We start from the raw sequence: 17,005 nt of genomic DNA, 5'->3' as shown, positions 1-17,005 counted from the left end.
CAAATAGTGTAGACATGCTTGCAACCTTTCCACTAAGCACATTTCCTCCCTTTTGGTTGCTTTTCTGCCCCTTGCTTCAAGGCTGTCTACTGAGGCCAGGGTTCACTTGCATGTAAGATTGCTAAAAGCAACTGTTTGCCAAAAGCCATGCAGTCTTCTCTAAGACTGATCCTATAACTCTTTAAGATTCCCATTTACAAAAATACTGCTTAGTCTACAATTCCCTAAAAATGTTTGAATCAGTTATCTGTTCACATTAACAAAAATTGTGTATCATCTCCCAAACAAAATACCCTAAAGATATTATGCATAATTCAAAGAATTTATTAAGAGTTTATATTAACATCTTAATAATTATAAAGCCTATAAGTTCACAACTGTGCAAAACTATTTTTTTTTTTTTTGGTGCCGGGGATTGAACTCATGACCTTGTGTTTGCTAAGCAGGCACTTACTCTGCTGAGCTAAAACCCCAGCAACAAAGATTTTTTTTTTTATACTGGGGATTGAACTCATGACCATGTGCTTGCAAGGCAGGCTCTTATGCCACTGAGCTAACTCCCCAGCAAACTATCAATTTTTTAAAAATCTAAAACAACATAGTAAGTCTTTTAAATAAAATCTTACATTCTGCTCTGCCAATGAATAAACAAGTTGTGGAAGGATGTCCCCCTTTACAACTGCGTCTGCTAAGTCATCGCTGTAATTGGCCAGTCTCCCAAGAGCCAAAGCCGCTGTCTGCTGAATTGTTGGGACCACATCGAGAAGAAGAGGCCTCAGCAAAGATATTACACCTGGGATAAGTTTTGAAAAGCAGAAATGAGCAAAATTTAAATTAAAAAGCAAACACACAATTTAGTGTATATTTGTGGTAAAGAAAAGGGTAAAAGTCAATAAAAACAAAAATGCCCTCTAAAATCTGATGGGATACTGAAAGCATTTAATGGACAAAGATATAAAATCATGTAAGTTGTAGTTATTGAATGAGCAACATAGCATACAAATAAGAAGCTCTTTGGAGATGGCAAAGAGCAAAAATCTCTGAGTCAGCAAATAAACAGCTACGTGACCTGACAGAGTTGTAAGAAGTCCAGATGAGGGAGAGTATACTATAGTAATGCTAGACTCTGGCTAGCAGGCAAGGCGGCAGGATACGTTTTCCCATGAGATTCTGCAAATCCTTTTAAGGTTTATTCTCCTTTCTTCTCACTGAAGTCTTAAATGCGGTCTTCTCTCTAATTCCAACTGAATGTATACTTTATTTTAGAAATTTTACCATGATCTCTCTGAGAGCCAAGACAGCTAGGAGAGAAATTCAGCTAGGGACTTGCAGTTAGAAAAGGCTGCATGACTAATACTGCAAAATAAATTCATTGTGCTATGGAAGTATACTGTCTTACTAGATTTATAATATTCATTCTAGGATTGAATATGTAAGAGGAAATATCACAACAATAAGAAAAGTAACACATTTATCAAACATTTATCATATTTAAGCACTGTTCCATAGAATGTTTGTTATATTAATTCAGTTAACTTTCTTTTTTTCACTTAACTTTCATAACCAAGGTAGATTCCATTACTATATTTATTTTACAAATGAAGAAATTGAGGTTGAGAAAGGTTAAGTAATTTGCACAACTAGTAAATGGTAAAACAAGGCTAGAATTCATACAATCTTTACTAATAATTATTAAATATGTACTAGAAACTGAGGGGACAAGGAAAAAGATACCAATAATAATTATATTTTTGTTATTTTACTAGATATTACAACTCTTTACATTAACTTTGCTTACTAGAAAGTATGCAAAATGGTCAACAGCTATTTCTGCTTTACCAATGCTATTTAGAGTTTAAGGTCACAAGAAAGAGAGTGACACAATTCAAACTGGAACAAAGTCTCCCTCAACTTTCTAAACTTAATCTACACCCATTTAATAAACTCATTATTTCATGTCTTTAAAACTGTATCTTGATAATACATAAAAACAAGGCAGTTAGTGGAACAGCTTTACTCCTTCTGTGCTGCAGCCAGCTGTGTGAAAGGGTCAGAGGAGGGATTTACGTAGCCACGGGCTGTGGTGGGACAACAAGTAGAAAGTCAGCACTGCTGCTGAGAGAGAGGAGAGACCAGACAAACCCAGACTGAGCAGCACTGGCAGGCTCCGCAGTGGCATCAAGGTCACTGAGTCCACCAGCAACACCCCTGACACCGCCCACGTCCAGCAGTGGGACAGAAGATGTGCCGTTGGGTGAGGAACACAGAAGGCTTTGAAAGGACTGGGAGGGGCAGCAGGACCAGGAGCAGTGCTGGGCCTTCTCCATCTGAGGGCACCACAGCACCTAAGAGCGAAGCAGAGACAAACATAGTAAGGAGACGAGGACAGGAGACCAAGGGACATCTAGAAAACTGCTGGATGAAGACCGGCCTGGCCCCCACGTCCAGAGGCACGAATCCTACTGCAGACTTGGCAGGGTTACCCAGCAGACTTTCGTTCTCTGACTTGGACACTACCACAGAACTATGGACACCAGAGGAACTGATTTGAGTTTTGTTGTTGTTATTGCTGTTGCTTTGATTTTTTTTTTTTTCCTTTTGTCTTCTTTATTTCTGTGTGTCTTTGTTTCATTTTCTTATTTTGGTCTGGGATTTTTTTGTGTGTGGGGGGTGTTTAGGTTTTTACTGTTTATTATTTGTGTTGTTTGGCTTTTTCCTCTATTTTCTCAATTTTCTTTCTTGATTTCTGATGTTTTCATGTCAGTGAACCTTGTCTCTAGTATTTCTGGTTTACTTTAATATTCTTTTGCTTTCTCCTTCATTTGTTCTCTTCTGTTCTTTTCTACAGTGTCTCAAGTTGCAGTGATCATCCTTTGCCTTTCAGCCTTGTTTCTACATTTCTCTACCTTTATCTGTTTTGCTCATCCTCTGAAATTTTCCCCTCATAAAATTTTCCCCTGATAAAATTACTCTATTAAGATGAAACTAACTAGATGCAAGTTCCTGGTATACACTGAATTTTGTTATATAAATATAGATCTTGTTCCTTTAGTTAAACGTACCACAGGCTGTCAGCTTCTATGCTGTGCTTACTGCTGATTGTGTTACTTTAGCTAAGATGTCACATCTGTTGTAATTAGTTGTTTCTCCTTGTGTGACAACTGGGATGCTCTATGGTCATAACCATCACCATAGCTCAATACCAAAAAGAGTGTGAGTTGAGCCAACTAGCAACTTTTCATCCCTAATAAACTAGGATAGGATCCTGGGATGAGACACAAAGACCTAGGCCAGCTAACCCTAAAAGACAATGATGATATATTTAAAATATGGCACAATTATAATGTTTTGTTCTTGTATATGTTGCATTTAAAAGTTACTAAATTTATTGTTACTCCTTGATTGACTTTATTTAGACAATTAATGCTTGAGAGAATGTTTTCTTGTGCTTATTTAGACACTGGTATATCTTCTATGGAGAAATGCCTCTTTGAGTTTATGTTTAACCTGTTGTCATTGTTGCCAAGTATTACAGGATATTTTATAATGAATATACATCACTTTAGTTAAAAGAAGACAATAGTCTAAAAGTAAAACCAACTAGATAGTACACATTTAAAGCTTCATCATAAGTGTACTAATGAGGCCAAAAATATAAAATATGCTTAGAATAGCTTTAAAAGAAACACAACACATGATTTCAGTTAAGACATAAAGAAGCTGTGGGACAAAATCTGTGTCTATTTTTAAAACAAAGCTCACAATACAAAAAACAAACAAACAAACAAACAAACAAAAACTCATTAAAAGTAAAGCCCAGCAAGTTGGTACACACCTTTACTCTTGTAACTCAGGATGCTGAGGCAAGTCATGAGCCTGAAGCCAGACTGGAGTACACATTAAGATTTGGTCTTAAAAACCAAATGAATGTCATTGAAAAGTTATGTCTACAAAGATACTTTTATGGAAAAAACAGTGTAATCTGATTTCTGTCTGATTAAATTATAATGATTGCAACTTGATAAAAGATACAGGATTTAGAATATCTGGAAAAGTAGATAGACCACTTCCTTTGAACACACATTCACAAATATTACTTGTTTTCAATTAAACTTTTAAAAGAATTTTAAAAAACAATAAATTTAATGTTCAGTCACTTGTGTAAAATGAGATATATGAAAAAATCTATCCTTTATATGAGAAATGATGGAAATATTTTCACATAACTCATCCTATCTATAAGGCAAAGCCATGCTATTTCTCTGAGGTAGCAATGGATTTCTCTCAGGGCCAGAACTACCCAAAGGAAACCTTAAAGATCTACCCACACCAAGCAAAGAAAAGTACCTCACATAAAATATGATTAAATAAAAAACAAAGGAACTGTTTTAGATTTAAATCAATCAACCATCAAATATCAAACCTCTTCTCTAGTACTATATACCACTTCACTGTGGACTCTAAAGCCTAGGAGAGCAGCCAGTAAATCACAGGGCAGCCGAAGGACCAGGCCATCTGTGTAGTGAGTTTCCTGTGAACTGTCTTTGACCTAAGCAGGTTATCAGTCCAACATCTCTTTCAAGTACTGTTCAGTTCTCAATTCCCACTGGATTAAGACTTTTTTTCCCCCTGAGTGATTTTAAAGAGCTTCTGGCTTGGTAAGACTCTTCCTATGAGCTAGAATAACCTAAAAATCCTCAGGCCTCTGAGGACAGATTCTGTCCTAAATACCACTCCCTTACACTTCTCAGGATTTTATCTATTTTTTTATAGTTAATTCAGTTTATTTGTACAATTTATGTAAACAGAACAATCACATCCACTGTAGGGGCTTTGCACTTGTACATAACGTATCTGTCTCTTTTTCTCCCATTCCTCTTCTCCCACCACCTCCCCACGCATTTTCAAAGCTTCGTTTCCATTTTATCCTTCTTGTCTCTCCTCTACCTCCCTTTGCCCCTCCCACATCCATCATTCCCCTTTCCTTTGGAGCAATTTCTCCCAACTTCAACATACCTCTTGTATAATGTGGATCTTATTTACACTGTCAGTTTCTTACACTGCAACAATGCAGTTATTTATAGATGTGTGTCTGATTTATTTCACTTAAGATTACGGTCTCTCTAGAATAGCAAAAGCAATTCTAAGCAGTGAAGGCAAGGCAGGAAGCATCACAATCCCTGACTTGAAGTTGTACTATAAAGCAACTGTAATAAAATCAACATGGTACTGGAATAAAAACAGAGCCAAAGATCAATGGAATAGATTACACAAACACACTCAACCACCTTATCTTTGATAAAGGGGCCAAACATGTTCACTGGAAGAACAACAGTCTCTTTAATAAATGATGCTGGAAAAACTGGCTCTCCGCATACTGAAAGCTAAAACTAGACTCATGCCTATCACCATAGACTAAACTAAAATCTAAATGCATCAAAGATCTGAATATTAAAACAGAAACACTAAATCTGTTGGAAGATAAACTGGGTAAAAACCTTGAAGACATAGGAATAGGTAGAGAATTTATGAACAGGAATCAAACTGCATGGGAAATACTTAGCAGAATCAATAACTGGGATCACGTCTTATTAAAAAGTTTCTGCATGTCAAAAGAAATCTCATCATAGTGAAAAGAAAACCCAAAAACTGGGAAAAAATCTTAGTGGACAGTCCCTCAGACAAAGAACTTCTGTCTAAAACACATAAAGAATTTAAAAAAAAATCAGACCCCCACAATTCAAAGACCCAATCCAAAAATGGGCATCTGAGATGAATACATAGTTCTCAGATGAAGAAATACAAATGGCAAATAAATACATGAAAAAATGTTCATTATCATTACTCATTAGAGAAATGCAAATTAAAACCACACTGAGAGTCCATCTCACTCCTGAAAGAATGGCCAGGATCAAGAAAACTACCAACAACAAATGCTGGAGAGGAAAAGGGAACTCTACTGCACTGTTGGTGGGAGTGTAGACTGGTTGTAGCCATTGTGGAGGTCAGTCTGGAGATTTTTTAAAAAGCTGGGATTGAAAGTCCCATTTGTTCAGCTATTCCACTTCTAGGTATATTCCCAGAAGAACTGAAAACATCATACCACAGCGATATATGTGCACCCATGTTTATAGCAGCACAACTTGTAATAGCCAGATCTTGGAAACAACCTCAGTGTCCATCAACTGAGGAATGGATAAAAAACCTGTGGTATTTTTATACAATGGAGTACTACTCAGCTATAAACAATGATCACACTGAGATATTTATAAATAAATGGACACAACTTGAGACCATACTCGTAAGCGAAATAAATCAAACTCACATGTATAAATACCATATAGTCTCCCTAGTGTAAGAAAGGGTAAGAGTACATAAGATTTTATAGTAATCATGATTCCCCATTACATTGCTCTGAAGCCTTATACTGTCTGCATTCGTTAGTTGGAATGGTTTTATCCTAGTTTGTTTGATTTTATTATCTGTGATAGTATAAACAGCTATTTTAAAGAAAAGAAGACATTAGAAGAGCCAGAGCTGATTTAGTATCATCTTACTCTGAAGTCCTACTAAGCTTTTGTTTTTCTGTTGCCTTTGATTCTATCCTGTTATATCTTACTGGATATTATTATGTGTGATAGTATAAACAAATTTTCTATGGAAAATGAGATAAGATAGTAGTCATTGTTCATCCTCTGGTTCTGAAAGCCCTGTAAATGCTTTCATTCTCTTGAATGGTTTTATACTGTTTTGTTATGCTTAATACTATTCTATATGAAGCTATGCTCAACTATTCCAAAGAAAGAGACACCATGGTAGTTACTGTTAATTATGGGTTGTCTTGTGGTAAAATATTGTGTTACTTGCATTGTTCTGATCTGATCTCCTTTGTTATGTCCTCTTTTGTCTTAATCTCTTTTTAAAAAAGTCTGAAGGTTCATGCATTTAGCAATAAATGTCTCAAGTTTATCCTTCTTTATAGCAGAGAACTCTAGTATGTAAAGAAAAACATTTTGTATCTATTCATCAGTGGAGGAACATTTATTTCCGAGATTTAGCTATTAGACATTGTGCAACATGGGCATGCATGTATCAGTATGACATGATGTTTTTAATTCTCTTGGAAAAATAAGATAGAATTAGCAGGGTTCAATGGAACCTCTAGTCCTAGTTTATTTATTTTTGAATCTCCATGCTGATTTCCAGTGGTTGAAGCAGTCTACACTCCAACCAACAGTGGAGAAGTGCTCCCTTTTGCCCACAGCCATGTCACAATTTGTTTTTGGTTATGCTCGACAGGGTGGGATGTAATCTCAGGATTGATTACATTTTCATCTCCAATGATCAGTATTTTTGAGCATTTTTTCATAACTTGCCATTTGTATTTCATCTGAAAAGCACATGTTCATCACAGATGCCCATTTTTGGAATGGGTCTTTAGATTCGGAGGATGTGATTTATTCATTGTTGTTCTTTTTATGTTCAAATATTCATTCTTTGTGTGAGGAGCAACTGGCTAATTTTTTTTCCACTGTGGGTTGTCTTTTCATCCTATTGGTGATTTCTTTTGATGTGCAAAAGCTTTTTAATGAGGTCCCAGTTGTTTGTAGTATTTCCAGTGTGATCTGAGTTGTGTTTCTGAAGTCTCTGCCTATTTCTATGTCTTGGTTACTTTTCTCTCATTGTTGATACAAAATACCTAGCACTCAAAATGAAGGAAAGGAGAGGTTTATTTATCCATACTCAGCTGGCTTTAAGGCAGAGTGGCACGACTGAGGGGCAGATTGTTAATGGCATGATAGCCGTGACAAGAGAGGAGAGCATGGCTCCTTCCTTTACATTGCATGTTGGTTACCTGCCCCTGGACTGGTATAGCACTCCCACTGCCAATCCCAGTGCTAGACGATGAGCCAATCACAAACACTAGATTCATCTGCACCCATGACTGCGTGAGGTTTAGGGGTCCATTTAAACACAATCCATAACAATCTAAGTCTATGTATTTTCTCTTCCAACAGATTTAGAGTTCTGTTCCATTATCTTGTTCTAAGTGAGTTTTAGGATTATTTTCACTAATTCTGTGAGGTACGTTAATGGCATGTTAACTGGGATTGTATTAATTCTAAATAGCAAATTTAAGAGTATGGCTTTATTTATGGGTACTGAGGATTGAACTCATGACCTCACACTTGCCAGACAGGCTGTTGCATCACTTGAGTCAAATCTTGGGCCCCTTGGCCATTTTTAATATGTTTCTTTTTTCCTATCCTAGAAGAAGGAATGTCGTTCCATTTTCTGATATTCTCTTTAATTTTCTTTTCAGAGCACTGTAATTTTCAATGTACAGATCTTTTACTTCCTTGTTGGATTAACTACTAAGTACTTCATTTTTTCAATTCTGTCAAAGGTGTGTACAGAAGCACTATTGATTTTTGAGTATTGACTTTGAATCTAATAACTTGACCAAATTGGGCTATTAAATCCACAAGACTTTTTGGTGGTTTCTGAGGTTTTCTAGGCAGAGAATCACGTCATCTGCAAATAATGACAATTTATTTTCATACTTTCATATCCTTATATCTTTTATTTTTGTATCTCGTCTAACTGTTCCAGTTAATATTTCCTGAAGTATATTGAATATGAGTGGCAACAGTGGGCACCTTTCTCTTCTTCCTGATTTTAGAGTGAAAGCTTTCAGAATTTTTCCATTTAGTATAATACTGGTTGGTTGTTTGTCATAGATGGTTTTTATCAGATTGAGATAAATACCATCCATTCTAATTTTCTATAAGGTTTTTATCATGAATGGGTTTTAGATTTTGTCAAAAGATGTTCTGCATCTATTGAGATAATCATATGATTTTTGTCCCTGGTTCTTACAGTATGGTGTATTACATACATTGATTTATATGTTTTGCATTAATATATTACATATACTGATTTGCATCTGATTTCCATCTCTGCATTGAGATGAATCACACTTCCTCATGGTGTATAATCTTCTTAATTTGCTGCAGTTAGTTTGCTAGAATATTAAGGATTTTTGTGTCTCTGTTCATTAGGAGAGGGCTCTGCAGTTCTCTTTTTCAATCGTGCCTTTCTCTGGTTTTGGTATTAGGTTAATATTTGCCTCCAGGAATGAGTTAGGGAATAATGCTCCTCTTTCAACTACATTAAAGATTTTGAGGAGTGATGGCATTAGTTCATCTCTAAATTTCTTGTAGAATTCAGCATTGCATGAATCAGGACTTAGGCTTTTCTTTCTTGGTTAAGTTTTTAATGACATTTTCAATTTCACAGACTGCTACTGAGTTATGCAGAATTTCTATATCTTCTTCATTCAACTTTGGTAATTTGTATGCATCTAGGGATCTTTCCTTTTCTTCTGTTTTCCAATCTATTAGAACAAAAATACAGGTAAAAGGCCTAAGAAAAAAGAAACCAGCCAACCAACCAGCAATGAAAGTAGAAAACTAAAATGTAATACAAAAATTGCTGAGGTATCCACTGAGAGTTCAAAACTACTGGAAAGCCTACTGAGCTTACAGTAGAGTTGGGGCTAGAATGAGGCTAATCTTAGCCTCCAGATGGCGGTGGTGGTGATAGCAGTGGTAGCAGGACCACATTCTTCAGGCAGTACCTTCTGTGTTCCTTGACAGCCCAGCATCTCCTTACCCTATTTGTCTCTGCATCTCTAAGTTGTTATACAGCGCTCAGAGACAGTGGCTGCTCCTAGTCCTATGTATGGTTGGCTCCTCCTATCCTTGCACAGCCTCCTGTTTTCCTGTTTCACTGGCAAGCCTCTGTCCTCTCAGGTCACTTGTTACAGGGTCTGTTGAGATGCTGTGATGCAGGCTTCCCTTGTATTCCCAGAGATACCGTCCAAGGCTGCTCAGTTCCAATTGGTGCTCCGCTCTGGAGTGGGAAGTACTAACCTCTCTACTTTTGCTGTGCAAGGCCCAGTGCTGCTCAAGTCCCTCAAACTCCTAGTACTAAAGTGGGAGGAGTTGTGCTGTTCTACGCCACGTTTTCACAGCAGACTCTCTGCCAATGCCACCCACCTCCACTATAGTCTGTAACCTGTTGTTGGGCGAGGTGGTGGGGTACTGTGGGGTGACTTTCCACTCTGACCCACCTCACTGCTTAGTCCCACAGAGTAAAGCTATTGAATTTCCTGCATTCCTGTAGCCACAAGTCGTGGGGAAGGGGTCACACTGTTCCATTCATTGTGCACTTCTGCAGTCTTTCATCTTGTCCCTAGAAGTTTCAGTTAGTGCTCTGGTGAGCAAAAGAATGAAAAGGGAAGGAAAAGGAGGGGAAGAAAGAGGAGCAGAGGGAAAGGCAAAGAGGATGGTAGATCATTTCTTTGTGCTGGTGGAATTTACTGTTGAGCTTCGGTGTCCTCCATTTGGAGGAAGGCAAAAGAGGCAGGGGACCTTAATCTTGTCTATCCTTTGTGGCTTGATTTAGCCACACTATTTGTCTATCCAACTTTTTTTTTCCTTTTCTTCTTTTAAATTTGTAGTATGGAGGTCCTGGCCTGCCCACAGCTGGGTGACACACCAGCAGCTGTATTATGAAGTCCAACATCTATGCTTTGCTTGATCTATGGGCCTCCTATTTCAGATTCATTCTGGCTTTAGGATGTATGTCCATCCCTTTCTTCCAATTACCTTTGTAATTGAATTTCTCTGAGTAGCTCTGAACAAGGAGCCTCCTCTATTCAGCCAAGTTTCTCTGTCTCAGGGATGTTATTTATTAACATAGTCCATATCAGACCCCAAAAGTGTAAATAAGGACCAAAACAGAGGATAGATATTGAGAGGTAGGAAAAAAAAATTCAAATGGGAAGAGGAAAAAGGGAGGGGGAAAATGGAAATAAAAGAAAAGGAAAAAATAAGAGATGGAAGAAAAAAATGTGAACAAAATTTTTATAAATAGAAAGTAGAGAGATTGAATTGTGATGAGGGAAATGGAGGAAAACAGAATTAAAATGTTATGTACAGGTACAAATTACCATGACAAAGCTGATCAACTATGACAAATATGTACTAGTAAACAACAAAGATTTTTAGAAGCCATAGTTTCACCATTATAAAAAGCCATGGGACTCAAAGACCTAAAGAGAGGACTTATTTTGATAGCTAACATTAAAGTTGTTAAGAATTTCTAGAACCAACTAGAAATAATTTTCTAATACCTACAAAGCAACCCAGGGAACCGTGCTGTGCGAGTTGAGTTCGAATACACCGGGGAGAGTTTAAGATCATCACTCCCAGCATTTAAGCGTCTGCCGCCCTTCCAGCCACCTAGATTGGGCTCTGCAGGTTTCAGAGGCCTAGGTGGGCCACACCCAGTGGCCTTCTTTCAACCAGAGAACTGAGGCTGTGCGAGGCAAGTTCCAGCACACCTGCACAGGCCCAGGGAGACTTTAAGATCATCAACTCCCCACAGTTAAGTGCCCACCCAGCTTCCAACAACACTAGACTAGGCTGGGCAGGTGTTTAGCAGGCCTATCTGGACCATCTCCAGTGACCTTCTTTCAACCCAGAAGCTGAGGCGGAGTGAGGTGAGTTCCAGCACAGCGGTGTGAGCCCGAAAGAGTTTAATATCATCACTCCTAGTGGTTAAGTGCCCACCCAGCTTCCAGACACACTGCACTAGGCTCAGGAGGTTTCACAGGCCCTACTAGACCACGTCCAGCCACCTTCTTCAAGCAGGGGAGCTGCAGGTTCGTGAGGTAAATTCCAGCGCATTGGTGCGAGCCTGGGGAGAGCTTTAGGCTATCACCCACAGTGGTAATGAGCCTGCCCAGCTTCCTGGAACACCGGAGGTGGCACAGGAGGTACTGTGAGCCTAAATGGACCACACTCAGTAACCTCCATTCAGTCCCAGGAGTTGAGGGCATAGGAGGGAATTTCCAGCATACCCAGGGGAAGCTGTGGAACATCATCTGAAACATGGAAATATATAAAAATAACAAGACGAAAGACCAAAATGCAATCTCAAAACTCCAGCCCATCCCAAGCAAGCCTAGGAGCGATGTACATAGAAGAAAATATATGCCATACACTTGAAATACCTGAAATCATAGCAACTGAAATAAAGAAGCAGCTCCAACAAGCTTTAAAGGAATTCAAATTAGAAATAATCTCCCAGGTAAAAGAAGAAATGATAAAAGTAATGAAAGAAAAGTTGAACACATCTAAAGAAGACACAGTTAAAAAATTAGAAGAACAATGCAAAAACAGAGAATCCCTGGAAGAACAATGTAAAAAACAAACAGAATACATGAAGCAGATTCAAAGAGATACATAGGAAATCAAATATTCCACTGAAAGTTGTCAAAATCGCCTCAATGAAAGTGAAGATAGAATTTCAGACCTCAAAGACATGATTGCAGCTAGTGAAAAGCAAAGATCTTTTAAAAACTGCAAGGAATCAGGAAACAACAATCCAACAGCTGCAAGATGATGCAAAGATGAACAACATAAGATTGATAGGAATAAATGAAAAAGACGGGGACAACACAAAGGATATCAAGACACTATTTACAGAAGTAATAGCTGAAAATTTCCCAAAAATGAGAATGGAAACTGACATATGGATTAGTGAAGCATACAGAACTCCAAATAGCCATAACCAAAATAAAACTACACCCAGACATATAATAATCACTATCCTAGAAATCCAATATAAGAATAGAATATGAAAAGCTGTTAGAGACAAAAGACAAATCACCTAGAAAGGAAAACCTATCTGAATAACAGCAGACTTCTCAACACAAATAATGAAGTCAAGAAGAGCATGCAGCAAAGTATTTCAGAACCTAAAGGAAAATGACTTCCAACCTAGACTGATGTACCCTGAAAAACTGTCCTTCAAAATGGATGTAAAAATAAGATACTTTCATGACAAAGAACAGTTGAAGAACTGCATGATCACCAAACCAACCCTGCAAAGAATACTAAAAGACATTCTAGATACACATAGGAAAAAATCACTAAGCAAGCTAGACAATTAACACAATGGAACGGTAAAGATACAACACCAGAAAGATAACATGTCAACAATAAATCAATATATAACAGTTATAACCATTAATGTGAATGGTCTCAATGCACCAATTAAAAGAAACAGACTGGCATAATGGATCAAGAAACAACATCCACAAATACATTGTCTACAAGAAAGCCACCTAACTCAAAAGGAAACTCATATACTGAAAGTCAAAACAATACTACATGCAACAGGAACCCCCCAAAAAGCAAGGGTAGCTATCCTGTTTGCAGACAATGTGAACTTCAAACCAAGAACGATCTGAAGAGATAAAGAAGTTCACTATATACTAGTTAGGAGAAAAATTCAGGAGGAAGAGGTAACAATCTTAAATATATATGCACTAAATTGCAGATCACTCAACTATACACAGCAAGTATTAACAAATGAAAAATCAAATAAACAATAACACAATTATAACAGGAGACCTTGACATATCACTGACACAAAGGGACAGAGCAATCAGACAGAAAATCAGCAAAGAAATAACAGAACTGAATCACATCTGTGAACAAATGGACTTGATAGACATATACAGAATGTTCCATTCAACAACATCAGAGTACACATTCTTCTCAGCAGTACATGGGACAGTCTCTAAAGTAGACCATATATTAGGCCACAGAACATATTTAAGTAAATGCAGAACAACTGAAGTCATCCCATGCATGTTATTGGATCATAGCACCATGAAACTAGAAATTAATGATAAAAGAAACTGCAAAAACCCCACAAACACAGGAAACAATAATACACTCTGGAACAATCAGTGGGTCAAAGAGGAAATTAAAGAAGAAATTAAATAATGCCTACAAGTAAAGTCAAACACAAATATAACTTACCAGAATCTGTAGGAAGCAATGAAATCGGTCCTCAGAGGAAAATTTATTGCACTGAGTTCCCACATCAGGAAAAAACAATGAACACAAATAACAACCTGATGCTACACCTCAAACATCTAGAAAAAGAAGAGTAAGTCAAGCCTAAAGCCAAAAGAAGTGAGGAAATTATAAAAATCAGAGCAGAAATTAACACAAAAGGGACTAAGAAAACAATCCAAAGAATCGATGAATCAAAGAGTTGCTCCTTTGAAAGAATAAATAAAATTGATAAGCGCCTAGCCAACCTTATTAAAAAACGGAAAGAAAAGGCTTGAGCCTTTTCTGCAATAAGAAATGAAAAAGGTGCAATCACTACAGACTCTGTGAAAATACAGAAGATCATCAACATCTATTTCAAAAAGCTTTACTCTCATAGGGTCGATAACACAGAAGAAATGGACATATTCCTAGAAACATATGAAGTACAAAAGCTGGATTAAGAAGATGTAAAACTGCTGAATAACCCAATTTCTATTAATGAAATTCAAGTCCTTACTTACAAACATGAGCCCGGGCCAGATGGAATACTACAAGAAACTCAAAGAAGACTTAATGCCCACACTCAAACTTTTCAATGAAATTGAAAGAGAAGCAATTCTTCCTAAGTCATTTCTGGAAGCAAATGTTACTCTAGTACCAAAACCTGGGAAAGACGCAACCGAAAAAGAGAACTATAGACCAATCTCCCTAATGAACACAGATGCAAAAATCCTCAATAAAATATTGGCAAATAGGATGCAGCAAATCATCAAGAAGATTATACACCATGACCAAGTGGGATTCATCCCAGGCATGCAGGGATGATTCAACATACGTAAATCAATAAATGTAATCCACCATATCAATAGAGCCAAAAGAAAGAGTCACATGATCATCACTATAGATGCAGAAAAAGCCTTTGATAAGGTCCAACACTCATTCATGATAATAAGAACCTTATAGAAAATTGGAATAGATGGTCTTTACCTCAATATGATAAAGGCCATCTATGACAAACCAACATCCAACATCATGTTAAATGGCCAAAAACTGAAAGCCTTTACTTTAAAATCAGGCACAAGACAAAGATATCCCTTATCACTGCCCTTATTCACCATAGGACTGGTAGGGGCTGGGGATTTAGCTCAGCGGCATAAGCACCTGCCTTGTAAGCAGGCAGTCGTGAGTTCGATCCCTGGTACCGATAAAAAGGAAAAAGACAAAAAAAAAAAAAAAAAATTCCCAACCATAGGACTGGTAATACTAGCCACAGCAATTAGACAAGAGAGAAATAAAAAGAGTAAAGATAGGAAAAGCGGAAGTTAAATTATCATTACTTGCAGATGACATGATTCTCTACATAGAAGACCCCCCCAAAACTCCATTGAAAGATTCCTAGATATATTAAATTCAGCAATGCAATTGGATACAAAGTCAGTACTGAAAAATGAATTGCATTCCTATATACTAATAACAAAATCACTGAGAGAAAAATAAGAGAAGCCATACCCTTCACACTAGCATCCAAATACATGAAACACTTAGGAATTAATCTCACAATAGAAGTAAAAGATCTATACAGGGAAAATTATTATACTATCAAAAAAGAAATCAAAGAGGATCTCAGAAGATGGAAAGACATCCTTTGTTCATGGATAAGAAGAACAAATATTGTGAAAATGGCCATTCCCCCAAAAATGTTATACAGATTCAATGCAATCCCAATGAAAATACCATTAACATCGATCATAGATCTAGAGAAATCACTCCTAAAATTCATCTGGAACCAGAAGAGACCTAGAATAGCAAAGGCAATTCTAAGCAGTGAAGGCAAGGCAGGAGGCATCACAATCTCTGATTTGAAGCTATACTACAAAGTTACTGTAATAAAATCAACATGGTACTGGAATAAAAACAGATCTCAAGATCGATGGAACAGAGTAGAAGATACAAGCACAACTACAAACACACTCAACCACCTTATCTTTGATAAAGGGGCCAAATATGTTTACTGGAAGAATGATAGTCTAATAGATGTTCTGGAAAAACTGGCTCTCCATATGCTAAAATAAAAAACTAGACCCATGTCTGTCACCATGTCTTAAACTAAAATCTAAATGGATCAAAGATCTGAATATTAAAACAGAAACACAATCTTTTGGAAGACAAATTAGGTAAAAATCCTGAACACAAACAAACCACATGGGAAATATTTCCCAGAATCAGTAACTGGGATCATGTCTTATTAAAAAAGTTTCTGCATGTCAAAGGAAATCTCCAGCATAGTGAAAAGAACACTCATAAACTGAGAGAAAAATCTTAGTGAACTGTCCCTCATACAAAGGACTTCTGTCTAAAACAATAAAGAATTAAAAATCAGACCCCTGAAATTCAAAGACCCAGTGCAAACATGGGTATCTGAGATGAATACACAGTTCTGAGATGAAGAAATACAAATGGCAAATAAATACATGAAAAAATGTTCAATATCTTTAGTCATTAGAGAACTTCAAATTAAAAGCACACCGAGAGTCCATCTCACTCCAGAAAGAATGGTCAGCATCAAAAAAACTATCAACAACAAATGCTGGAGAGGCTATGAGGAAAAAGCAACTCTCCTGCACTGTTGGTGGGAATATAAACTGGTGCAACCACTGTGGATGTCACTCCAGACATTCCTCAAAAAGCTGGGATTGGAAGTTCTGTTTGAGCAAGCTATTCGACTTCTAGGCATATTTCCAGAAGAACTGAAAACATCATACTACAATGATATATATGAACACCCGTGTTTACAGCAGCACAACTTGTAATAACCAGATCTTGGAAACAACCTCATTGTCCATCAACTGAGGAATGGATAAAAAACCTGTGGTATTTTTATACAATGGAGTACTACTCAGCTATAAACAATGATCACATTGAGATTTTTATAAATAAATAGATGCAACTTGAGACCATACTCATATGCAAAATAAATCAAACTCACATATATAAGTACCATATAGTTTCCCTAGCGTAAGTAATGGTAAAAGTACGTAAGATTTTATGGTAATCGTGATTCCCCATTACATTGCTTTGAAGCCTTA

General features: G+C 37.1%; 1 protein-coding gene across 4 annotated transcripts in view; it reads right to left on the bottom strand.

The window, feature by feature from the left end:
* Nucleotides 1–17,005, bottom strand: part of Spag6 (sperm associated antigen 6) — a 43,305-nt gene that overhangs the window by 20,548 nt on the left and 5,752 nt on the right. For 3 of the 4 annotated variants that reach the window (XM_063238094.1, XM_003462725.5, XM_063238096.1), the window contains exon 3: nucleotides 627–793. In XM_063238094.1, coding sequence (XP_063094164.1) covers nucleotides 627–793 — 167 coding nt within the window. Of the gene's footprint in view, nucleotides 1–626; nucleotides 794–2,142; nucleotides 2,346–17,005 lie in introns of all 4 variants that reach the window. The other variant, XM_063238095.1, reaches the window with a different exon arrangement.

The sequence above is a fragment of the Cavia porcellus genome, unplaced genomic scaffold (assembly GCF_034190915.1).
Source record: "Cavia porcellus strain 051 isolate PalLab524CR breed Dunkin Hartley unplaced genomic scaffold, mCavPor4.1 scaffold_27, whole genome shotgun sequence".
In the NCBI taxonomy this organism is placed as follows: domain Eukaryota; kingdom Metazoa; phylum Chordata; class Mammalia; order Rodentia; family Caviidae; genus Cavia; species Cavia porcellus.
This window is presented reverse-complemented; position numbering and strand designations above follow the sequence as displayed.